The sequence below is a fragment of the Pseudopipra pipra genome, chromosome 7, assembly GCF_036250125.1.
Source record: "Pseudopipra pipra isolate bDixPip1 chromosome 7, bDixPip1.hap1, whole genome shotgun sequence".
NCBI classification, from domain to species: Eukaryota; Metazoa; Chordata; class Aves; order Passeriformes; family Pipridae; genus Pseudopipra; species Pseudopipra pipra.
In genome coordinates this window covers 19,887,101-19,912,749 of record NC_087555.1, presented here as the reverse complement: position 1 = coordinate 19,912,749, position 25,649 = coordinate 19,887,101, and the positions used below count along the sequence as shown (strand labels likewise).

Genomic DNA, 25,649 nt, shown 5'->3' with positions numbered 1-25,649 from the left:
GTGCTTGTTAGCACACATCTTGGTTACTATTACATTAATTGCATAGTAAGTTCTTACCTCCATGTAATACAATGGTTCTGTCTGTCCCATCAGGTCTCATAGATTCAATAATATTTTCTTTAGAATCACTCCAGTAGATCCTATCATTGTTCAAATAATCAATAGAAAGACCTGTTGGCCAGCCAAGGTCTTCAGAGATCAGGGTTTGTCTTTGTTGTCCATCCATCCAAGCACATTCAATCTTCGGCTGCCTTCCCCAATCAGTCCAATACATGAGCCTGAAAGGACAGAACCAGAATTTAATATAGTTCAGAATTTGGTTGCCATGAATATCCTTTGGAGTCTCATGGAAAAGATCAGTTGTGGAACAAAAAGCTGTTCAACACCCTATGTTTTGCAGATGTTTTTGGGAAGGTCACAGAGAGTTCACTGAACAAGCTTGTTTTAAGTAGAGAAGATAAATACCAGAAGAACATCCATCAGTCACAACAGAGCTGCAGCATCCAGGCAACTTCAGGAAGCCATGCTGCTTTACCCCAACTGAGAGAAGCACATATCACAGTATCTCCTAATCCATCACATAATACTAGTTGTAGCAAGCACAGCTGTTGAATGTACCAGTGCATTTACATTCCTTTCCCCTGCAAAGGAGCCTATGTCTGTATTGCTTGGAGCTGGTAAAGAGACATTCCCATCTATTTCCCTATTTCAGGAGTAACAGAGAAATTTGGTGGGCACACACAGATTCTTATTTGAACTGCCTGGCCTTGTCACCAACACAAGTATCCACGTGAAATCTAATCCAAAATACTTTCCCATGCAAACTTCGCAACATTATTAAAGAAAAATTCCAGAGAATATTCCCTTAGTCTTTCCTGGAAAAATTACCATTGCAGAAGGTTTTGGGTTTGAATAGCACTGAAAACAATTCTTTTAAGTCCTGTAATACTTACCCACGTTTTGGATTGACAGCGATAGCTGCTGGTTGATCCAACAGAGAAAAAATAAGCCATTTTCTGTACCGTCCATCTAATTTTGCCACCTCTATGCGATTAGTCCCTGCATCAGTCCAGTAAAGATGTCTGAATTATGTAAGACACAAAACATTCCAAAAGTAAATATTTTACACTTGGAAGAGGAATAAAAAAAAATTTAAGAAGAAGTAATATATATAACCCAAGCAAAATTCATATAATGAAACTCCACTGATTACATCCGAACTTGTTCAGTTTGGAATATACAGGTCCTAAATATAGGTGAGTTTAGCAAAAGAGATCTATTGGCTCACCAGTTTTTCCCTCTGACAAAGTTTCTGCAGCTACTTCTGTTACCTGGCAAATAATCTTCACTGAAGGGATACTGAACACTTTTATTGTTACTTTTAAGCAGAAGAGGTGGCTAATAAGCATCTTTAAAGACTCTGCTTTCCAGAACGATGAGGTTCATTACCAGTAAAAATTTATTTACCATGTAATTTTCACAGCAGCTCTGAAGGTGTCTGGCTTATTAGTTCACAGCTTCTCTCTAGATTTTTGTCTTATGACAAAGATACTAATAAATAAATTGGTACCACATCAGATGCAAATGCTTTTAGTCCTAATAAACAGGGCACTCAGTCTAATCTTCCTTGAATTTTGTTTATCTTTATCATCATGGCTTTATTATATTTTTGAGCCTAGATAATAAACATTATTATGCACTCACTAATCACACAGTGCCTCCTGACTGAATAAATTATCTGATAACTGGCTTGGGAATATGTGCAGACAATTAAATGTGGTTTTTAAAATAAGTTTCAACATGATCTGAAATCAGTGTAACACTATGTTTGAAGTGCTGAAGGTGCTAGCCTCACCAGGGATCCCTGTGATAGATACCCTTTATCCTTGCTCTCATGACCATTTAGATTTATGAATAGAAACTTAGACACTCCCTTTAGCCCTCAGAGACATTTGGTTTTCTAGGTGGCCTCCAGCTGATGATGCAAACAGCAAAATACTCTGAAGGTTATCCCAGACCTTAATATATCTTTGTCACATTTTAAAACTGCTGGAAGAAAAGAGTGAATTTTTCACTTCTTTTTTGCTACCATGATTTATACCAGGGACATCCAAAATCTGGCAACAGCATTCAGAAGCTTGACTCATGTCTGTCCATTCAGCTTCAAACAGAATCATAGACTACGCAGACTACATTTCATAGTGCCTATCTACAAGCATCAGGATCCTCTCAACATGATAGCAAATGAACTTCAGCTATGTCTGTCCACCACATCCTTTAAAAGTTACATTGCAAATAAATGATGCCATCAACATCAGAGTCAAACTCCCAAAAGTCATGCCTAACTTTCTCCCAGCTCTTTCCCGAGGTAGTAAATATAAGAAGTGATCTAATATTTCTATGATTAAGTTAAAAAAATTACCATGCTTTAGCCTAAAAAAATCCACAGCCAATAAAACGGAGAAAAAACTCTGTATAAGAACATGATTACAAAAATGTAACTACTTTCTGAGAAAACACATCTATTCATCAAACTTCAGAGCTGTTTCTGTTTTGGGGTTGCTCATATAGTACAAGGTTGGTAAGAAAGGAGCAAAGATAAATTACATTGTGGATCGGGGAGGTTTTCCTTCCAAGAGCAGAAAAAGTTTGTTCCCTGGAGCTTACCTAAGTCATTGAAGAAGAATCCATCTGACATGAAGGCTGATGTATTAGCACTTTACTGATGCACAACTGATCTGCCAGTTGTAGAGTAAGGCGAGTTTCCTCAGAAAATATGTGATGCAGTCAGCTGCATGCATGGGACCTATTAACCTGCTGCCTGGGCAAGGACAGCTTACTGAACTACCTTCACACTAGACATCTTCGGAGACAGTTCATAAGGAAGAAAAAAGTGGATTTTGCACTGCCCAATCAAATCCTTGACACATTAAATGTACAGCATTTTTCTAGCTTTTCAGTGCACTTACCTTCCAACCCAGTCAACAGCCAGCCCATCAGGACTAACTATGTATTTGAGATTTAAGTCAACTTCCTTTGTAGGATTGTTCCTACTGCTGTCAAATGTGGGCAGATAAGCACGTTTGATGGCTCCAAACAGAGAACCCTGTCCCAGAATGCTGAAGTACACAATACCTTCAAAAAAGATGACAAATGTCTAGTTAATTCCATATTTGTTGAAAATTCTAATCTTTCTGAGGCTCTTATGTGAAATTATCAGACCCATTTATTTATGAATAACAGAGTCGTTCCTTCATTTAAATTACGTTGTGTTAGTGTGTAAAGTTTTAAGCCATCCATCAAATATAAGATCCACATCTAAAGTCATCTTGATCTAGATTACCAAGAAATATTATGTATCATATTTTTCAACAGTAAAGGATATTAGTTCTGAAGCCTTTACATAGGATTTTGAGAGTAATTTAGAGTCTCATAACCCTAAGGAGCAAGTATGGCCCAGGACAGTGGCCCTGGGAAAATGGCAAAGAAAGAGAACCTGAGGAAGAGTCAAAAAATATAAGCTAATACAGGGATCTAGTAGCCATTCCTGCTTAGTATAAGGATTAGTTCTGGTAAGACTTGAGCGAGGTTTGGGGATTTGAAAAGGTAAAAGAAAAGAAGGGGTTAATTTATAATAATCCTCTGTTGCAGCATAATCCTAAAGAGCTACAATTTCATAGCTAAACTCACACTGAAATGAAAGGAAAACCAGAGCAAAATGTATCTAAACTAAATTAAATCATCAAAGGAAACCACACTGATGCTGCAGAATGAGTAGAGGGGAGGGGTAGATTCAACCAAGACCTGGCCAGTTAATCTAGTTTAATTTTGACTTCCAGTGTAAATCAAACACCTACACTGCAGAAATGCATCTTTTTAAACCAACCACTGCATGGTTGAGTATTAACATACTCACTCAGGCCTATCCCTTCAGGGTCCCAATCATAATCCAGAGCTTGGATGCGCTCCTGATTGTCGATATAGTCAGAGTACTGTTCTGATGAGATATTGTACCTTCGAATCCGCACATTATCTGGCAGCAGCAACAATGGAGGATTACCTGGGAAATGATCGTGAATTTATTTTCATGTATTTCTCATTTTAGAAGAAGCAGAAGAAAGTCACTTCTAGTCAAGCCTAAACTGGGATTTTCACAAGTCCTATCTGGACAAGAAGAACACAAGGCCACTTCTAAAGCTTCAGAGCTATTCAAACTTCCTGGCTTTGCAAAATTTATTAAAAGCTATTAAAATGCTTAACAGTGAGGATAGTATTATTCTTTTCACCACAGATCTTGTGCAGAGATAATCATTAAGAGATTATTCCTTAAAAATTCTTAAACATTACACTGTTGGCATATCATCACTTTACATTTCAAAAATAGATTGCCACTACACACTATGTGCTTCCACTTTCCTCTCTCAAAGTACAGGAAACAATTTTGAAAGTACAAATAAAGTGCCAGTACCCTATGACATGACCTGTCTTGAGTTGTTCTACCTGAAAGTCTTTAAATCTTAATGTCTCCATATTCAGATGAATGTTCTCCTGCCCACAGTTTAATTTGGAGTTAGCCTAATAATGTCCCACCAGGCCCTCACTTATGAGGGCTGTTGTACTGCAAAGCGTGGCAGAATTCCAGGCATACATAGAAGTAGAACTTCAGGCACCACAAATTTCATTATGTAACCAGCTACAACCATATTATCTTCCATCATTTAGCCTTGAAAACCTGGTGTGCCTAGATGTTTCCTGAATAAATCCTATGAAGGAAGGTTTCTAAGAACTAGATTTCTGACACAGGCATACAAAGAGGCAGCCAGGCAGAAACTCAGGTGCAAATATCCTTTTGCATTACCAGCCTCATGCTCAGCAGTAAATATTTGCTGAATTAGGCCCCCGGACAGGAAAGCTGGAGACATTGTTTTCTCATAGCATTTTTCATAATACAAATAATTTTTAAGTTTCAAAATCTCCAGTAGCATGCAGGTTTGGTCACAGGCATTATGTTCTGAAGATTTTACTATTTCACTAGGCACACCATATTTCTATCATTTATCTGTTAAAGCTGTTAAAGTGTAAATACTTTTCTAAATACAGTATTGTTTCTGTTTTATATAACACTGTCACTTTTTTCCTATCACCTCTTTATTTTTATTATTACTATTCTATTACTATTATTTTCTGAATCAACTCTACCTATTCAAAGACTGCCACACACTGTGGTCATTGCACTGAGGTATGATAAAAAGCCAACGATTGATGTTAAACATTGGCCAAAGTCCTTCTATTTGTGTGCATCGATCCATGAACAACGAATGGCAATCTGTCATCAAACTGCCTTTGATTTGTACCAGCTTAATGCATTTTTTTCTGGTGCACTATTTTGTTGAGAAAACCTAAACTTCATGAATAGGCAACATTAATTTCTTTCTGATGACAACCACAGGATAACCGGTTTTTGTTTGCAGAAAACTTCAGGAGAAAGGAAGGCAAGTATCCAAATCAAGGTATTGTAATGTTTACAATTGGAAGGAGAGATGAGCACTTTTTTTCCTGATTATGCAATAGGTGGAACACACAGATGCTACTATCTTACAGAAAAAGGACTGGTTTTCATTATCCCCTTCCTACAAAAGAGAGGATTATACTCATTAAGTTGCTATATTCCACTTGCTCTTTACAGGTAGCAATCAATCTTGCTATCAGTTAACATACCATTAGCTGCACACTGTTTCCCTTGTTGATCACCCACAGACCTGAAGCCATCTGCACAGAAACATTCATAGCTTCCTTTGGAATTCTTGCAGTCCTGGGTGCATGTTCCAAAGATCTCACACTCGTTGATATCTAAACACAAGTAGAGAAAAGATTCCTAGAGCTTTCTTTCTTGTTTAGCCTGAAGGAGGTTCAGGGGGGACCTCATGACCCTCCACAACCACCTGAGAGGAAGCTGCAGTGGGGTGGGGGCTGGTCTCCTCTACATGCCTGCAGTGAGAGGACCAAAGCAAATGGTCTTAAACTGAGAGAGGAGAATAAATGGCCTTAAGCTGAGACAGAAGAGACTCAGATTAGATATTAGAAAATTTTCACTGTTAGGGTGGTCAGGCACTGGAATAGGTTGCCCAGGGAGGTTGTGGAGTCACCATCCCTGGAGGTGTTTAGGAGGATCAAACCCCATCAAATTTCTGTCCCTAGGACAAAACCTATATGCTGTAGAGCAAAAACATGTATCTACAGCCACCAAAAGCTTAAAACAAGTCTGAACTGTGGGGCCAGTTCTTTGTTGAATGAGGCCTGCGTGTTAGAAAACATGATTCAGCAGCAAAACTTTTCAGGAAGCATCTGCTAAATGTATAAAAATCCTGTTAAGATGTGAAAATGAATGGTCACAATAGAATCACAAAGTGACAGGTCACGGAACACTTAACAGTGAGAAGACATTTATAAGATTGAAAATACCATCACAGGAGTTTCGGTTAGTTTCACTGGCCTTGTACCCTGGCCTACAGGAACAGATAAAGCCTCCTTCATTCAGGTTGGTACAATTATGTTCACAGATATTTTCCGCACAAGTTCGCTCTGTTCCAGGATCTGGGGAAAAAAAAAAAAAAAGAAAGCATATTATGCAATTATAACCAAAAAATGAAGTGATATGGGGAAGGTATAACAATTTTTATCATTACTGTAATTGAAAATAGTTTTCAAGTAGACAAAGTTAGCTTTCTTTCCTTTTTTCTAACTAAAATTAGAAGAGAATGGTAACCACTGGTCAAAAGGGCTGTCAACTAAAAAGCAGTGAACAGGGTCAGGATAAAGAGCCATAACCATTAAAGCTCACCTTCCATAACAGAAATTACATTCTACATTACCACCAATCTGCAGCAACTGCAGAATTTCTTGTTCATGCCTTACCTAACCTAAAGTCAGCACGGGTCATTGCACAGAATGCACTGCCCTTTCAAACATGCCTATAATGGAAAAGCCAACTCAGCGATAATAGATAGTCTGTAACAGATAATGAAAATTATACTCTTCCCAAAGTACATGTAGAATTCTATTGATTCTGACATACTGTATATATGCACAAAATACTTGAGTATTTTTACTCAATACTTTGAGTATCTGTTATATAAGGAGAAAAGATAAATAATATGTTCAATGACAGATCATGAGGAAAAGATACAGATGTACAGCAAAAAACATTACATTAAGCTGATTATCTCCTTTATACATTCACATTCCACTGCTGACTAATTTAAGTTTAAACAGCTCAATTTCACATATATGTGTAGAAGCATAAATTACTTGTACACATATACACACATATATACTGTTTTTTCCATAGCAGGTATTTGATGTTGGGAAGGCTCTGAATGTTACCATCTGACCTGCATTCACATCCACCCCCAAACAGTACAGTGCTGACTGCCAGAAGGTGTCTGTTTCACAGCATTTATACTTTTATATTTTCCTCAAGTCATTGCATTAGGTTATATTACCTAAAGACCATTGGGATGGTAAGTGAAACAGAAAAACCAGCTGCTTCAAAATAGACTGTACTATAGGTTTCCAAGTTATTTGTGTTCTGCAAGTCTGCTGGATTGCAAATCACCCATGCAGCATTTGGCACACTTTCACTTGAAGCCATCACAGCCTGACAAATTGAAATTGCAAGTACATGCTCATATTATCATTGTGCACATTGATATAAAAAGTTAGGAGTTTTTGTTTCCAGATTCCATGGAATAATCTCTCTTCCTTCAAAGTTCAAGTCAAAGCTTTTGCGTCTAAAAGGTTGCTAGTAAATTTATAATACATACTTAATAAAAGCTGTACAGGGAATTCAAGAAGGCAGTCAGGCCAACGACTGCCTGTCCTTATAGAATTCTGTGGTCATGTCTTTAAAAAGGAAATAGAAGCATCTCAATATACTTTTAACAGGGCTAGAGCAATGTATACCAGTTAAGAGTCTCCCATGAATAATTCCACAGGTTGGCCTATTGCAATTACAGATTGCCTCTGTAGTACAATTCATTTTAAAACAAGATCAAAAAAAAAGATAAACTCCTTTTTTTTTGGTGATACATAAATACCCTAAGCCTAAAAAAGACTGTTCAGAGAACTGATTTTCGTAGACTCATACAACCATCTAGGTTGGAAAAGACCTTTAAGATCACCAAGTTGTACCATAAACCTAACACTGCTAAGCCCCACTAAACTATGTCCCTAAGTGCCACATCTACATATTTTTGTACAGACATGTACAAAATAATGAAAACAAAAAAGAATTAAACCAGAATGAATTAAAATAATGAAAGAATGAAAATAGAAAAAGATTAAAACCAGAAAATATTATCATTGGGTAATCCTAGCACAGGCTAATTAAAAATAAAATAAAATAATTCACATAGGCTAATTAAAAAGGAATACTTCTTAGTATGCTGTTCAAGAAGATGTATTGTTACCAGTTTCAGAAATTTTTATTTCAATAGCATTGCAATTTTATGTTCTACTGATATTATTACTTACTGCAGCCCATTTCATCAAAATGGTCTCCACAGTCATCATAATTGTCACAGACATAATGCAGAGGAATGCAATTTCCATTATTGCATTTGAATTCTTCAGTTGTACACGGTCTTGGTGTCGGTTCTCTACCTATAGCCAAGAAGAGAAACTTTTCTCTGTCACAGTTTCAGCTACAAAGTACCAAGAGACAGCACTATTCCACATTGCTCATGGGGAAGCTGATACAATCTGGTAAAAGAATGATTAGAGTGACTTTGAAAGGCTGTAGTAAAGCTAAAACCATAACAAGGACCTAAACCTCCTGACTTCTAGTCACATTCCTGAACTGAAAGAAGTTCCACTATTTTATTAAAAAGACAGAAGGAAAATTCTTCTTTTTAATAGTTGATTAAACTTTCTTTTAAATAATGCAAGCCTATTAATATCCTTTAGTGATATACTTCATATATCTACTGGAGACTTCAAGAGATTATTGAAATACTAGTAATCTATTAACTTCTAGAATTTTGTGCAATAAAGTCAGCAAATAATATCATTAACCAACTAAGAATATGATTAAACTTGATAATGTAAAAATCGACATAGTCAATGTCGATTGATAAGATACTACATAAGATATCTGAGGGCAAAAACCAACTGAATATTAACAGAGTTTCTGCAGAGTGTGGACCTAAATATCAACACTATTAATATGTGCATAACAGTGCCACAAATTCAGAAGTAGCCATTCCTTTATTTTATCCATCCCATCCTAATTTTATGATACATACAGACTTTTTCTTTTTCCTCATTTTAAGTGGAGTTCATAGTAAGATGATAAAATTTAGCTGCTGGCTCATATTAAAATACAATATTGTTTTGAAAATCATTATCTTTACTTTTCAGACAAATGTTTGCAGCTTTTTGCTACTTGTACAGAGAGCCATAAATACTTAGTACCAATAACCATAGTTTAAATTATTTCATACTATTGCTTTAATAATTTATGTTTCATTTTGACATTTCTTTGGTATTAAATATTAATCACATCGCAATTACTGAATTTGATGCTCAATTTTGTGTAAACATACAGTGTTCCTCTTTCTCGTCACTTCCATCTCCACAGTCATCCTCCTGGTTGCACAGCTCATGACTGTATATACAGCGATTGTTTTCACATCGGAAGCGGAACGGAGATTCACAAGCAATATCCACTGAAATCAGAGATCAAGTCAATCACACTTCGATACTTGATGCCATTGAGACAAAAATTATTTCAGTCACTTTTATCTGGTAACATTGATATGCTTTGTATATTTCAAAAGGTGAGAAGGCATTCAGACCCAAAAGGATATTTTCTTTTGGTGACTGTATGTTAGGACATTACACATTTTTTTGTCAGAAGACAGTACATCATCTTTGGCCAAAGGCATATTCTCTACTACATATAACACTGAAGTTTCTAGATTTGTTCATGAAGTATAGTGACTGAAAATCCAACATGCTATTAGTGGCTATATAGTGTACAACTGACAAAACCTGTTCAAGTAGCACTTCCAATAACTAATTGTTGGAGCTGAAGTCAGGACTCCTCAACCATTACTTACAAAGACACTGTGACAATACCAATAGCTTTAAAAGCTCAGCACCTTTGAGAATATACATCAAGTGAATTAATCTTTAATTTCAAATTGATCTTCTTATTTTAGATAACCAACTGCAAAATGTAAAACAGTGTCCTTATCTCTTTGCTATGCTTCTCCCTACTTTTATAACCACATATACAAATATCTGCAAAGCAGTGAGAAACACATTGTTGGAGGATGAAGTGAACTTGCATATGAAGTTCTCATCCCAAAAAATTAAAATTTATTTTTTAATTGTTCTGTCTATTGTAGGTAGATTTATTCAGCATATTGTTCATTTTAGTATAATTTCTCTCTCTTACAGCAAAGGTGAAGTTCTTCGTCAGAGTCATCTCCACAGTCATTATCACCATCACATTTCCAGTATGGCTGGATACAGACGTGGTTTTTACATTCAAACAGCGTGGGCGGACAGTACGTACCATTAGGATACCGTGTTGCTGAAGAAAGGAAAAGGATTATGACATTTGCATTTACAATAAAAATGTTATGTTTTCCTGAAAAATATTCAGCCCAATCCTATGTTATTTCTAAAAACCCTTCTCTCCATAATAGGAGATACTATATGAGGCACTGCAAAGATGTACAGCAACAACAGACTGCAAGGACTGAGGACTTCTTGGTAGCGATAATGTAATTAACTCAGGTTTAAATAAATAGTGCAACAATATAAGTTACAGAAGCTTCTGAAAATAAATTTTAACTTAACAAATGCTACATGAATTTGTTCCTGACAAATCTAGTTCAGTAATAAAGGTAACTAACATCACTGGCACAAAATGTGAATGACTGAAAAAGTACCTAAGATATCCAACTCCAAAAGGACTCATGTTGGTATAGTAAAAAACCCCACGCAGATTCTGTAAAAACTGTGAAAGAAACTGAACTAAAGGAAAGAAAACAATATGATTCTACCAACCTATATAAATAAACCATACCCTTGCTCTTTCAAGGGCTTCTCATACACTTTTTCCTCCCTTTAAGAACAGCCAAATGTTGTGTAACTCAGGTTCTGAAAGACAACTATTGTGATGTACATTCCAGGATGCGGTTACCATCAGAAAAATACAGATAGTAGTGCGCAGATGCCCCTTCTTACTTGAAGCACCGGTGTTAAAATGTAAAGATGCACAGAAGTGCCATGATACCAACATAGAGTTCTCTCAAGTATTGAAGCCTAAAATCATGTGAATATATAAGTCAGAACCAATACTTCAGTATCACCTAAAAAGCTGATGTCAGTCAATGCAGATAGAGCAGAGAGGTGATATTTTCATTCCAACTGTGAACAGTACTTTCTGGTTTAACAGATGGGCTGGAGCTCCATGCAAGCTACAGATATTTTTTCACAGTAGATCAATATACAGAAGGAAAACAGAAATGGAAAAGTATTTTATTTCCTTGGCTTCACTGATACTTTGGGAAACTTTACAGAAATTTGGGTATTATAAAGAAAAATCTCATTACAGAACCTTATTAGAATTTGGCACAACTGAAACAGTTTGGATCTTGCAGTGTCCATGGGATGGTCAAAAATTTTAATTTGATCACACATGTATTTTCTCCTGGACCTTGTAAACACATTCATTTCCTACCATTAGGAATGTGTTTACAACTAGTATAAGAGAGGGCAACCTATTATTATATCAAAAAGCTGATTCAAAATATTATACTTATCCTGAATTTTTACCGACATAGTTGAATGCTGCATAATTCTATACCTCTAAGGAGTCATCTCACTTAAAGATAGACAAAAGTGCAAATCTTTTTGGAAGTGAGCGCAATGAGCACCAACTGCAAAGTCTGAAACTCACGACAAGTTGCTTCATCAGAGAAATCAAGGCAGTCTGCATTTCCATCACATCTGAAGCGTTCTGCAACACAGTGTCCACTAGCACACTGGAAATAACCTGGGTGGCAGGTCCTCAGCTCTGAAAAGATTCAGAAGTAACTTTTGAAATGTCTTCTTATCCAAATCCAGATAAACTATTAGTTTTTGAAAACAACATTCTAAAAAATGCTGCAAAACTCCAGACCACTAAAACTGCAGTATCCTCTACTTTTGGTGGAAGGACTAAAGTGATCTGGTGAACATTACTTCATTAAAGATGCTTCTCATAAAAGATTATTTGGCAGAATAATTTATCACACTAGAAACGAGGGTATGAATATGTAAGAGAGTACACACCACAGTCACGTTCATCTGAATTGTCTTCACAGTCATCGTCGTGGTCACAGATCCACCGGGAAGGGATGCAGCGCAGATTGTCACACCGGTATTCACTTTCTGTGCATTCGCGAGGACCTTCATTTAAAATGAATGTACAAATATGAAAAGTTTCCCAGATGCACAGTTAAACATCCACACTTGTCTCACTAAACCAGACAAATGTAATGTGGGCAGATAATGTGGTAAAATCCTTAAAACTAAATGATGTTAAAACAGCATTCTCCCCCAATACTCTTTAAACATGTTACACATTCTATGTCCCCCTTGACTTAGAAAAAAGGAAATTCATTGTGGACTTTGTTTCATCACAGAATTATACAGGAGTTTTTAATACAAATTAAAAAAAAAAAATCCATTGTCATTGTTTAAGAAACTATATAATACTACATTTGCACATAGGACAGAATTCAAATGTCACAGTTGAAAACAGGAATTTGTGTTATTGTGATGACTGGATTTATCAGTGTTTTTATGTAACCAGGATGCATCCTTGTGATATCAGTGCAGTATCAGCAAATAAAAGGCTACAGTGTAAAATAACAGAATGGTTGCAGTTGAGAGCTGTCTGCCTTATTCTCATCAGAAATACAAGGATAGTTAAGTCAAAAGCAGGACTGTGTCATTACAGCTGAAAAAGAACTCACTGCAGTTGTGCTCATCAGAGTTATCTCCACAGTCATTCTCTCCATCACACTTCCAGCGCAGTGGGATACATCGATGATTGTCACAACGGAAATCTCCAAAAGGATTGCAAGTCATCTCCTCTGTAATGCAGACAGTTTGCCAACAAAACAGCACACATTAGCACAGTCTTTGGATAAGACAGAATGCACAGATTATAACTGAAGTAGACAGAAATCTCTGCACCACAAACTGGGCCAAGTAATAGAGAAGTGATTAAGAAACGACTGAAATTATATCAAACTGAGACGTAAGCACAAAGAGAAACTCAGTACTGTCAAAGGAGGGCATCTTGACATCATGGTGTGTTACATTTTCAAGTGTTTTCTGATTCTGCTACAGTGATCCAGTGATCTTTGTGTATAACTCTATAAGTGAGTGGTTTCAATACAAATCCAAAAGGCACTGTTATATTTCCCACACTGATGGTTTCACCAGCACAGGAGGTAAGTTACATAAATGTAGAAAACACCGGCAGTTTTAATACTTTTAATAGTTCAGCTCACGCACCAGTATTTCCTTTTCATTTGATGACGTATCAGGCAAAATAATTAAATCCTGATCTTCAGAGCTCATAAACATGTGAGCTGCACAATGCATTGAATGCACGATGCACATAGAATTTCACCTGAAGACAAATAACTAGCAGAGCAATTAAGTGATACCAAACAAAAGATGCCCAGGTACATTATTATTGAAGACTTTCAGAAAATCAAGGTGTTTGCAAATTGGATAAATATTTTAGGTACAAAGTTATGTTGAAGTGACCTTCTCCAAACTCACCACAGCCTTGTTCATCACTGTTGTCTCTGCAGTCATCATTCCCATTGCACACTGCCCACAATGGTATGCAACGGTAGTTGCTTCTACAGCTGAATTGTGTGTGATTGTCACATCGATAGGCAGGTCCCACTGAAAGAAGCATTTGTCAATGTTAGTTGAGTTACTTAGCCATTAAACTGTCCTTGCTATTCTGCCTTTCAAAACCTGTTTTGAATTATAGTCAATTTTTTCAACTAAAAAGAGCTCTCTGCTAACTTCAGTGCTGTAAAAGAAAAAGCATTAAATGTATTGATTTTACTATCTTCTCCAATCTATGCTGCTTGTATTCTGCATATGCTACAAACCCATCAGAGGTTCAAAGCACACACGTAGTGTTTTCCCCTGACTATTTAGATCTGGTAACAATGGCAATAAGCCCCAAATCTGGAAGCTAGAGGAGGTGGCTTGTCCTCAGGTGGCAAAACTTGGTCACAAGTTCTTCAAGATGGCCAGTGGTTCAGAGAGACATGCTAGAGCACATTGGAAAATCCTGGCATCAAGCCAGTCAAAGTGAGATGCTGCCAGTTTTTGACAGTCTGACCAGCATAAATAAGCTTTATCTTCTTCCAGAATAATAGGAAATTATCACATAGTTTGTGATAATTTCTATCACACAAACGCTATCACACAGAGCGTTTTCTAACACTCTTTACTACATGTATGCAATTAGCTTGCAGAAAATTCCTTTCCAATAAACTTTCAGTCTCATGAAAATTAAGTAATGTGGTTTGCTCTGCTTTTGGTGCACTCAGAGTTCACAAATTATTCTGAGTTGGAAGGGACCCACAAGGATCACCAGGTCCAACTCCTAAGTGAATGGCCCGTACAGCTGTGTGCTTACTGCATTCATGGAATGGCTCATCAGAGTTATCACCACAATCATCATCCACATCACACTTCCAGGACAGCGGGATGCAGCGGCCATTGTCACATTTAAATTGGCCCGGGGGACAGGTTCTACTTGCACAGTGAGTACTATCTTCATCTGAGTTGTCACCACAGTCATCCTCTCTGTCACACTGCCAGGCTTCTGGGATACATCGCTTATTGGCACACTGCCACTGATGAGTTTCACACTGGTGATTAGCTGGAAGAATACAAATCAGCTGTTAGGATACCAAAAGTTTTAGGAATGGTCTGCTGCTGTTATATCAATTGAGTCATTATCATGTTTACACCAAAAGTTAAAAAGAAAGCCAGTAAAAATTTAAAACATCCCATTTACTTGCCCAGTTAAGGTAGACACTTCTAATGTCACGTCACATTTTTCCCAGGCATCTTTAGAAAAGCTCACCAAGATTCTACATTTTTCTAGGAGCAAGACAGACACTACCTTTTCCTAAAGCAGAGGGGAATAAACCCAGCATTCAACATGATTGAGGCAGGGGCCATCAGTCACTTCACAGAGGAGATAAGCAGCATTGTGGCTCTGGCCATTCTATGAACTTAGATGCCCATTGCCTGATGAGCCTGTTCCTCTATGAATGAACAGGTCAGAAAACATAGCAGCAGACCACACTAATACCAGCTCCACAGCCTGCAAAGGTGCAGTCTCTGTTCCCAAAAAGCAAAGCACTGAAAGCTGATGTCAGCAGTGCTGGCAAACTAGGGGAGCTCTGAAGGTCTATGAAAACAGGAGTCAACACTGACCTCTACTTCCAGACTTTGTATGTCTCACTGTACTACACTACTACTTTTTTAACATATACTGACAAACTGTTCCAGAGAAAACAGTGTCTTATAATTTCCATACATGTTCTAGACCAAAGGATTCTATTGCCATGCATAAGACAATGAGCAGAAGGAACTATATAGACCTAAAATGATTTTTATTGTACCCACTATGTTAAAATCACTGCATTACACAGCTGCCACATTCCTACTTTTTTAATTCCTGTGTGGCATACTTAAGAGCTTAGCTTTTGCAACTCAGGTAAAATTGACATTTCATTTAATTTGGTCATTTTTAGAAACACTTTGCTAATGGAAGGCAATGACTAAACTATCAATTATCTATCAATGACAAACTATCAATTATACAACCACACTGCTTCCCCCTCCACTTTATATTACTAAGCTTGCAACTGTCAGAACCACGTTACGTACAAAAAGAGAACTAAGGATGTGCTTTTTTAAATTAGACGTAAGTATGTGGAACAGCGTAGGTTTTTAAGGAAATAACATTATTTCATAAGCATAATTATGCTACATTTCTATAATACTGCCATCACATACAGCTTTCTAAAACAAATCTTCCCACATTGCACTGCATTTTGTACAATGCAGAGGGTGCAGTAATTTTGTCCCATCACACTAAGTGCTAAAATACAGGGAAAACTAGCACACCTGTTAGATTGACCTGGACATTAGAAAGCCTTAAATTCCCCTTATTCACCATGGCTTTACTTAGAACAAAACAAAGTGAGTCCTGTTTCTAATATTTTATACCTCAGATCGTAACTCACAACAGTGTAAATCTGTCTTAAAAGTATAGAAAATGTTTATGTTTCGATACAGTACATTTTTGCTCTTCTTTATCCTGCTTGCACTGAGGTGAATTGCTCTAGCAGGTGCAAGACTAGAAAAGACTATATTTATCTCACTTTTTCATCTTTAAACAAGCGATAACGATTCTGAAATTTTTATGTTGTTTACTCATTTTATAATGGCAAAACACTTAAATTTATTAGTTGGAACATACCACAAAGTACAGGATCTTCATCTGATCCGTCATGGCAATCTGGCTGGGTATTGCACAAGAAATGTGAACTTGTGCAGTTCCCATCATTACACTGGAACTGCCCAACAGGACAGTAGCGGTGCGGACAGGTTGGGGGCTCATCAGAGCCATCTCGACAGTCCCTCTGTCCATCACATTTCCACCAGATAGGAATACACCTACAAAGAGAAAACGATGTTTTCTGTGTTGAGGATATGGCTTTACAGATATACAACTATCCTTCTACAGCACAAAATACAGTCTTGTCTCAGTGTTATTTCTTGAAACGTCCAAAACACCTTGAACTTAATTTCTTCTGTTTCATATGCCAAATGCTAATAAAATATGCCATAATACTGTCACCAGAAACAGATGATAAACAGAGGATACTGGCAGGCCTCTAGGAAGAATTTCACAAAAAATTAATAAGGATTTGATTTTTATGTATATTTGTGCTCATACTCTCTCATGCCTTTTAGATCACTCTTCAACTGGGTTTTTAATGATGTAGCATTTCACTTGAACTTTAGCACAAGAATTTCACCAGGGATTATCATTGTAACACTGCTTCAAATAAGCACACCTGCCTCACAGGGTCAGAGTGATACATTAGCACAAGAGCTCTTGTATCACCATTCCTCTCCCTCCACTGCTGTCTCAGAGAAGTGTTGGAAATGTGCCCTCACATCAGCTAAATGGCTTTCCTGAGCCACAGGCAGACAGCATATATTTGGCAGAAGCAGATACATTGCAAAAGATGTATAAAAAAATAAGAGAAGGTCGCAGATTTTTTAATTCAACAGGAAGCTTCCTGGAGGTACATGTTTCTAATAACCAAAAATTTGCTACATTAGTAATGCCATATAACATGAAGAAAAGTAAAAAAGCACTACTTAAGCAACCAGTCTAGAAGTCTTTTCCGAAATGTAAACCTGTCTTGTCTTGGTGTTGTCTTTGTAAGCACATCAAAAACTCATAGTGAGAGCAGACGGAATCCCTAATTTCATGTCCTTTTGAAGAGACTAAACTCTAAAATACATCCATCCTTAAAAAGACATTGAAAAAGCAACAGTGAGCTGTGGACTTACCTCTCAGTGTCTGCACAGAGAAACTGGGTGCTGGAGCACATAGGAAGGCAGTGGGCTGTATCACCGAACTGTATTATCATGAAGTTATCGGGACATTCACAGGAGTAACCCTGACCACCAGCTTTTATTAGACAAAGATGGGAACAGCCACCATTATTGGTGCCACAAGGATTATTAACTGGTAAAACAGAAGAAAAATATTACCATAATTTGTAACTTCCAGAACACAAAGGTCTCAATCTACAATAGATTCCTCTAACACTGTTTTGAAACCTTAAATGTGAGAGACTGAAAAGCAAAACCTAGATAAGTAGGCACTTATTGAGAGAAATACATGTGATATCATATGCAGGAAATGTAAGCTATTAAGCCATGATATTTTAGAAAATAATTTAACAATTATGCACTTCCATTCATTACTTTTCAAAGAAAGGGCAATTTATAAATGTAAAGTAGATGCCTACATTTACTCTGTGCATTTTATTCCCCTCAGCAAAGGCAAAAGCTGGTTGCACTCAGGACCCTTTACAACTAGTCTCTGAATACAGCTGACCCTCTAAATGTAAATCTAATTCTGTTTTCTCACCAAATGGCTGTCTGTATGGATGGTAAACATGGATGTCAAATGGCCTGTGTGTGGTGTTCACAAGAACAGTCCTGTCTGATCCGTCATATTTATTTCCCTTTTCAACTGTCCTTGTGTTCCAGTCAGTCCAATATATTGTGTCTTCAAAAATTGTTATTGCAAATGGATGAGGTAAAGTCCCATCATATACTGTGTGACGATGATGTCCATCCAGGTCAGAGTACCTCCACAAAGAAAAATATGTGCAAAACATTCAGATAAATGCTAAAACATCTTCCCATCTTTATTATGTATGCTTATGGTACTTCATCATTGGTGACCAGAATCATGCAATGTAGAATTCAAGCTACTTTATGTCGTAATGACAGAGCACCGTCCTCAGCAAATTCATTTTAATACATGGAGGAAAGTAAAACAGGCTATTTTAGGCAAATAAATGGAATAGAGCAACATCCTCTGAAATGTATATTTCCCACAGAAGCACACTGGCTAGTCCAATGAAATTTTGCACATTTACTGCCTTATAGCAAATTATTTTTGTCACACGAGACTAGCTTGCCTGGATGATTCAGATTGTTAATAGTGGAACACTTAAGACAATAATAGGCTTCCTATATTCCTAAATTTTATATATCTTTCTTATTTAGAGCCTCCTCTGATAAGCTGTCTTTGATAAGATTTTACATTTTTACTATCACCTTGCTATACGGGGAAATTATGAAATACAAGAGAGAAAAAGAGAAACATACATATAATTAATATGCATTAAAAGACATTTTAACACTTCATCATAGAAAAGGCTGTCAGAAGAATTAATGTAGAGAAGAATAGAAGTAAATATAAATATAAATGTACGTGGAAATATGAATACAAATATAAACACTAACATAAATACAAATTATTGTTTTCAAAGTATTTCAATGTCATGACATTGAAACAGTCAGAGCACTATTACTCATTTTTACTGATATTTAATTCTCTAATACTAGAAGCAACTAATAGATTTTTCCTGATTAGCAAAAAAATCCCATGTGCTAACAGGAAATTCCATGTCGTACCTAGGGACATTCAGACATCTGAATAGTTGTATACTATAGTTTGTATACTATTTTATTAGCACATAACTAGTGTAGTTACAGTTCATCTCTTATCTATAGGCAGAAATAAGAGAATAAAAAAACAGGTATTTTATACTCAATTTTGCTTTGGTTCAGCCTGTATACTACATACAGAGAAGTTGCATATTTGAGTACAGAGTGTAAACCTTTTCTCTATACTTTTCAGACCACTTCCAGTGGAATCTAGAATGCAAATATAGCAACTACGCTACTATGTCTTCTAATGATACTTATCACCTACTACTCCAGACATTTTAATATATATGATGCTACAGCACCAATAAATGCTCCCACCAGTAAATGCTCTGACATGAGCAATTATTCAGTTGTTTTAACCTTTTCTGCATACATACTCAATATAATCTAGATGAGCATCTGCCCAGTAGAGCTTGTCATTGGTGTAGTCTATGGTAAGTCCATTGGGCCACTCTAACTTTGTAGAGATAATCACAGTCTTCTCCTTGCCATCCATGCCTGCTCGTCCAATATAGGCTCGATCTGCAAAGTCTGTCCAGTAAACCTGTCTGTTCAAATGAATACTTACAGTCAGAATTGTAGTAAAAATATGTTGAAATCAATATTAGAAGCCAAGTCTCAAATATAGTATTTCCTGTCACAGAATTAAAGCAGAGATTAAGGAAGAAGAAAGCTAATATATTCATTACTTGAATTGCTACAGCAGACAATTGTGCAATCACAATTGCCTTCAAAGAATGCAACTGTCAGACCCAATATCTGCCAAATCACACACACATTTATCAACCTTTTTTAGCATTGCAATCAAAACTTGCTAGTCCATATGGAACCAAATTCCACAGTGCCCTGAATATATACCTACGAACAGGTTAGCTATTAAGCTGCAACTAAGAACTAACGCCATGCAAATCCAAATGCAAGTAAGCAAAATTTACTTCAGATTTTCAAAACAGTGCAGTATTATTTGGAAAAGAAAGGAAAAGCACTCTTGAAATGTCATACCCATATTTTGGATGAACAACAATTCCTCTGGGGTACTGAAAGCAGAAAGTGTTGTTGGCATCCACACACCGATCCACCAGTTTTTTCCGGAATCTTCCATCAAGTTCAGAGACATAGAGACAATCTTTGTAGGCATCCACCCAGTACAATTTTCTGAAATTAAGTTTCAGAGTTATTTAATATTATTTAATTATATTTTTTATTTTGCTTCACAGAATCTTTGAATTTCAGGTTTTTTCTCCTAGAAAAAATATATCCACTGTAAAGGAATGCATACTCCACTGACATTTCTTCTACACCATGCTCCAGGCTGCCCTTTTCACTCTGGTTGTTCCTGTAACCGTGATTGTTACTGCCCAATTCAAACTTGCAGTTGCCTAGTTGAGTAATAATACACCATCTACCTATGAATTCCTAAACCCCTCTTCCCTTTCTGTCCTACCAACAAGGGCCAGGAGCAGGAAAACAGACATGCAGTGTAATGGATTGTGACCAGGGCTGTAAAATACTGGAGAGAAACATCATTGTTCCATTCTTACACCTCTGCTCCCATCAAACAGGTAGAAAATTCCTAAGTAATCTGACACCCTAATTTAAACTTCACTTGGAATTTTTTAACACTTCTATTACTTTGCCTAGGAATATACACAGCTGTAAGCAAAGAAATCATACAAGCGAAAGTGATTATTTTAAAAAGCCTGCATCAAAACAAAGCATTTAATTCACTTAGACCTGCAGCAGGGTACTTTGAAATTCTTTGCGGAGCTGGTCAGCTCCAGCATCCACAGGGTCATTCTAGAAATAGCCTGACAGATATAATCCCTGCCTACACCACCCTAAGCAGTGCCATTCCCACCAGGGAGGAGGACAAAGTAGTCTTCCCCAACCTGCATCTCATGGCATCCTCCAATCCTCTCCCTGCACTGAAAACAAGCAGAAAAATTCAACCACTGTACTGTCCTTCAGCCTTTCTGAAACACCTAAACAAAAACCAACTAAACTAAAACATACCTAATTATAGCTGAAGTAATTCAACAGCTGTATTAGAATGAAACAGTAGAACCACTTCAGCTAAAATTAGCTTTTTCCTTCCTCATCTATCCATGAATCATAAAGCATTTGAGGCTGTTGGCAACATTAATTATCATTAGGTTTAGAGACAAAGTGGTTTAAAAATATCAACATATTTATATAAACACTCTCATTAAAGTTCCAAAGTGACTTTTTGAATGATTCTCATTGTTTTGCAGTCTGATGCACTTTTTATGCTTATAGTACTGCACTCAGAAAGCAAGACCTGATGAAACGCAGCCAAGAACACTGTCAGAGAGGGCATCATATAAGGACAGAGTTTCTGTGGCAGTCAATTAGACTACTTTTTGACCCATAGCAGGCAATTAAAAATTTGTCATAATGCAAAATGCTTTCCAAATCCCTCACTCTCATACTGGTCTCCTGTCAGCAAATGATGTGGATCATGTAGTTTATCAGTTAAAGGTACATTTTTCAAGAGCAAAAGAAATATGCTCTTCACATTGGTACAGGAGGTAAATTTCATTAATGTTTGTTATTCCTCACTTAACTGGAACCTAGTTACCTGATATAACATTTTGGTTATGCAAAGAGAGAATCCTGCATCCCAACCCCAACAACTGCTAGCAAAGGACTAATTGATGAGAGAGCAAGTCTGATATAACCTCAATATACTAGATATGAGAGTAATGAAAGAAAAGTATTACGCATTAAACACTGATAAACAATTTCAGCGCAGTGGTGTGCACTGCATTCACAAACCAAAACAATTTCAGGACTCATCAGAAATTTCATATGAAGTGGAGAAAAACCTTAAGATAAACTCCTTCACACATCATTTCCTTAGGAGCCCAGAAAGATAGAAAACATATTTTCTTACCTGCCAACCCAGTCAACAGCGATACCTTCCCCGTTGGGCACACCATCACTTATCACTGCCTCCTTATTTGTTCCATTTAGGAACATTCGTTCAATGACATTCCTCCCCACATCAATCCAGTATAACCTCTTTTCCACCCTGTCAAAGTCCAGTGCCACCACATTTCTCAGTCCTTGCAAAATGAGAGAGTAAGACTGGCCATCTGCTGTGAGATTTCTCAGATAGTAACGGTTGCTAAAAATAAGGTATGGGGAGATATTACTATTTTGCCGGCAACTTTTTCCATCAGGCTCCCGGATATAGCCTGGGGCACACTTACAGATGTAGGAGCCAGCTGTGTTCTCACAAATCTGGCTACATACTGATGGAGTTTCATTGCACTCATCAATATCATCACAAGTCCGTTTATCAGACATAAGTTTGTATCCAGGATGACAAGAACAGTAGAAACTTGTCTGTGTGTCTGTACAGTCGTGATCACATCCACTGATTGAAGGGTCACTGCATTCATTTATACCTGGGGAAGGAAAGGAGTTCTATTCAAGGAACTGGATGGAGTACTGGGGCAGTCACTTTCCAATGTACTCTGTCTCTCTCTCCCTGCTACCCCCTGAAATGCTGAATGTGAATGTGGGCTGCTGTAATAAAGGAAAAAGGAAAACAAGTTAATCAAATACGAAATTATTCTAGCATCTTTGAGGTCTGTCACAAAACACCCTGAGTACCAAGCATGGACTTCTGAATGGCATATTTTGGAAAAGTAAGGGTAATACATAACAACGAATGAACTATATGTAGTTCATATAATGAGCTCGTTGTCACAGTCTGTTAAAACAGCACATAATAAGTATGACTTAAATAAAACAAAACCAAAATTAAATATATACATTTCTTATAATTTTCATTTCTGAGAGACAGCCATGAGATAGACACAATTGTAATGAAGGAATTGTCTTACGAGTTCATTTTTTTAAAGCTGCTTATGTATATTAAATTAGACAGTACAAATAAATCTATACATACCACATCCTTTTTCATCACTGTTATCTAAGCAATCATCCAACCGATTGCAGACTTTAACCATTTCAATGCAGTTTCCATTGTCACATTTAAAATGGTGGGGAGAGCAGGTCGCTTCTGGTGTATTACAGAGATGTTCCAGCTCATCAGATTCATCACCACAGTCATTATCCCCATCACAGAGGTAGGCTTTGGAAATGCAGCGCCCATTCTGACAAGTGAACTGGTGCTGTTGACATGGTTCATAGATGCATCCCCTTTCATCACTGCTGTCACCACAGTCATTCCGCCTATCACATCTAAAGAAGAATGAACACTTTCTTCAAATATAAGAAGGCAATCACTGTCGCTAGGGCAGATGGGTGGATACACTGTCCCGGTTTCCAAAGAAGGTGTGATACAGAAGGTGTATATTTTGGCTCCAACAGAAGAGACTTTCAGAAACCGGGGTCATACTATATAGTCTGATCCTGTGAGTCCTGCTTGTATTCCCTGTATGCATTACAGGCTGGACAGAGTCACCCCAGGATATGTTACTAGCCACAGGAAAAAGTATTAAATGCTAGTGGTGAGCACTGGGGATATTAACATAGAAAATTCTGGAGCATTTTCAAGTCAAAGCTAATGCATGAATGAAGAGCAGATAAACAGTTTCACTACAATATGCAGATGTACTTAGAACTAAATGATGTGGAAAAAAAAGGCTGAATTAGCTGCTTCACACGAAGCCAATTTTGAGAATTTATACAGCTGCCCAGGTAGTTACAAACCTGTACGTATTACGGATGCACAAGCCATTACTACAGGTGAACTCATTTTCTGTGCAAGATCTTCGTGTGCAGTTCTGGTGTTCATCAAAAGCATCACTGCAGTCAGCATCACCATCACAGACCCAAGCCCGAGGGATGCACCTCCTGAGTGGGGGCCGATTGTTGGCACATGTGAACTCTGCTGCTGTGCAGTTGCGGTTTGCTGAAGGAAAAGCATGTCCACTAACCAAGTTACACTCTGTGTGTGTACCACCCTCCCCCCCACACACACACAAACAGCCTGGATATCCACCCATAATCCATAACACAGTCATGCTCTGCTGCACATGCACAGACAGATATCACTGCACCTTCTCGTGTACAAAACTGTGCATTACTCTTCATGGAAGCTGACTGGGAGCCAAAGCATTCCTTATGGAATGCTGACATGTGCAGAAATCTGGATCTTATCAGCTTCTCAGTACAAGATTTTCATGTATCTGGCCACATTTTCCGGAAGCTGAACAGGTATTATGTCTAGGGTCTCTATTCCCTGTTTTCTTCAAGGTATTCTGTTCTCCAGTGAGCAAACAGAGTGAGCATCATTGCAGTTAATAAGGGCAAGGATTGAAATTGTATCCAGCTGCTGTCAAAAGTACCAAGAAGCAGGACAAGGCTTGGTGAACCTCCTTCCCTTTGTTCACTCTCTAAACAGACATATTTATTTTGCTAACTAGATTTTAAAGATATTATGCCAAAACTATGTGGTTATTAATATGCACAAGATGCAGTACATGACCATCAAGGAATATCTCCACTGCAGCTGCTATTGCTGCCCTGATCATACACACAATGCAGGTTAATTGTATCTCTATTTGAACACATCAATTCAAAGAAGAGTAATCGCAAAATTATAACAATGTTTTTTGGGGGGTTTTTTACCTGTAAAATATTCAATTTCAATTCAATATAATGAAAATTAAGGTACAGAAAGATTGTACCTCATGCTTAATGTGCACCTTTGTGGGCAGAAAAACTGGTAGTGGGTGAGAGTTTGGGGGTTGGCTGTTTTCTAAAAAACGCCCACAGGACAAATAAAGTGCAGTATCTATTTGCATTAACCACCTACCACAATTATGTCTTTGATCCTCATCACTCATATCCCCACAGTCATTATCACCATCACAGATCCAAGTTGCTGGGATACATCTGCCATCATCACATCTGAACTGGTCACTTGAACAAGTCCGCAATTGGGGCACTTAAAAATGAACACAATCACTTTGCTTGTTAAACCAACCTGAACTGCCATGAAAATCTACTGAGGAGTGTATTTTAGAGAGAAGCTTATGAGAGTGAAATGTAAAGGAGAAGCTTAGGTGTCAAACAGTTAAGGTACAATCTGAAGACCTTTTCTTAAGCTAAGGGTGCAACTCCAGCAACGTGCAAAGTGAACTACCAACCCTGCTTAAAACATAGAATAATCTATTCTACCTTCTGTTATGCTTACTTTTACAATGAGAATAGTAATTATCTTGTAATATCAATTCTCAGTGACTTCAGTCAGCCCTTTCTCTTCCTTCCCGGAG

The 25,649-nt window shown here is 37.4% G+C and overlaps 1 protein-coding gene across 2 annotated transcripts in view; it reads right to left on the bottom strand.

The window, feature by feature from the left end:
* The window catches only part of LRP2 (LDL receptor related protein 2), a 116,875-nt gene that overhangs the window by 12,045 nt on the left and 79,181 nt on the right, over positions 1-25,649 (bottom strand). For both annotated transcript variants that reach the window (XM_064660950.1, XM_064660951.1), the window contains exons 47-69: positions 25,190-25,321; positions 24,082-24,283; positions 23,315-23,610; positions 22,292-22,808; positions 20,380-20,532; positions 19,755-19,925; positions 18,284-18,507; positions 17,698-17,875; positions 16,592-16,788; positions 14,732-14,977; positions 13,852-13,980; positions 13,032-13,151; positions 12,346-12,462; positions 11,972-12,088; positions 10,460-10,597; positions 9,603-9,725; positions 8,533-8,661; positions 6,463-6,594; positions 5,719-5,850; positions 3,917-4,060; positions 2,970-3,135; positions 954-1,082; positions 58-278 (exon numbers count right to left, since the gene is read on the bottom strand). In XM_064660950.1, coding sequence (XP_064517020.1) covers positions 58-278; positions 954-1,082; positions 2,970-3,135; positions 3,917-4,060; positions 5,719-5,850; positions 6,463-6,594; positions 8,533-8,661; positions 9,603-9,725; positions 10,460-10,597; positions 11,972-12,088; positions 12,346-12,462; positions 13,032-13,151; positions 13,852-13,980; positions 14,732-14,977; positions 16,592-16,788; positions 17,698-17,875; positions 18,284-18,507; positions 19,755-19,925; positions 20,380-20,532; positions 22,292-22,808; positions 23,315-23,610; positions 24,082-24,283; positions 25,190-25,321 — 4,113 coding nt within the window. The remainder of the gene's footprint in view (positions 1-57; positions 279-953; positions 1,083-2,969; positions 3,136-3,916; positions 4,061-5,718; positions 5,851-6,462; positions 6,595-8,532; positions 8,662-9,602; positions 9,726-10,459; positions 10,598-11,971; positions 12,089-12,345; positions 12,463-13,031; positions 13,152-13,851; positions 13,981-14,731; positions 14,978-16,591; positions 16,789-17,697; positions 17,876-18,283; positions 18,508-19,754; positions 19,926-20,379; positions 20,533-22,291; positions 22,809-23,314; positions 23,611-24,081; positions 24,284-25,189; positions 25,322-25,649) is intronic.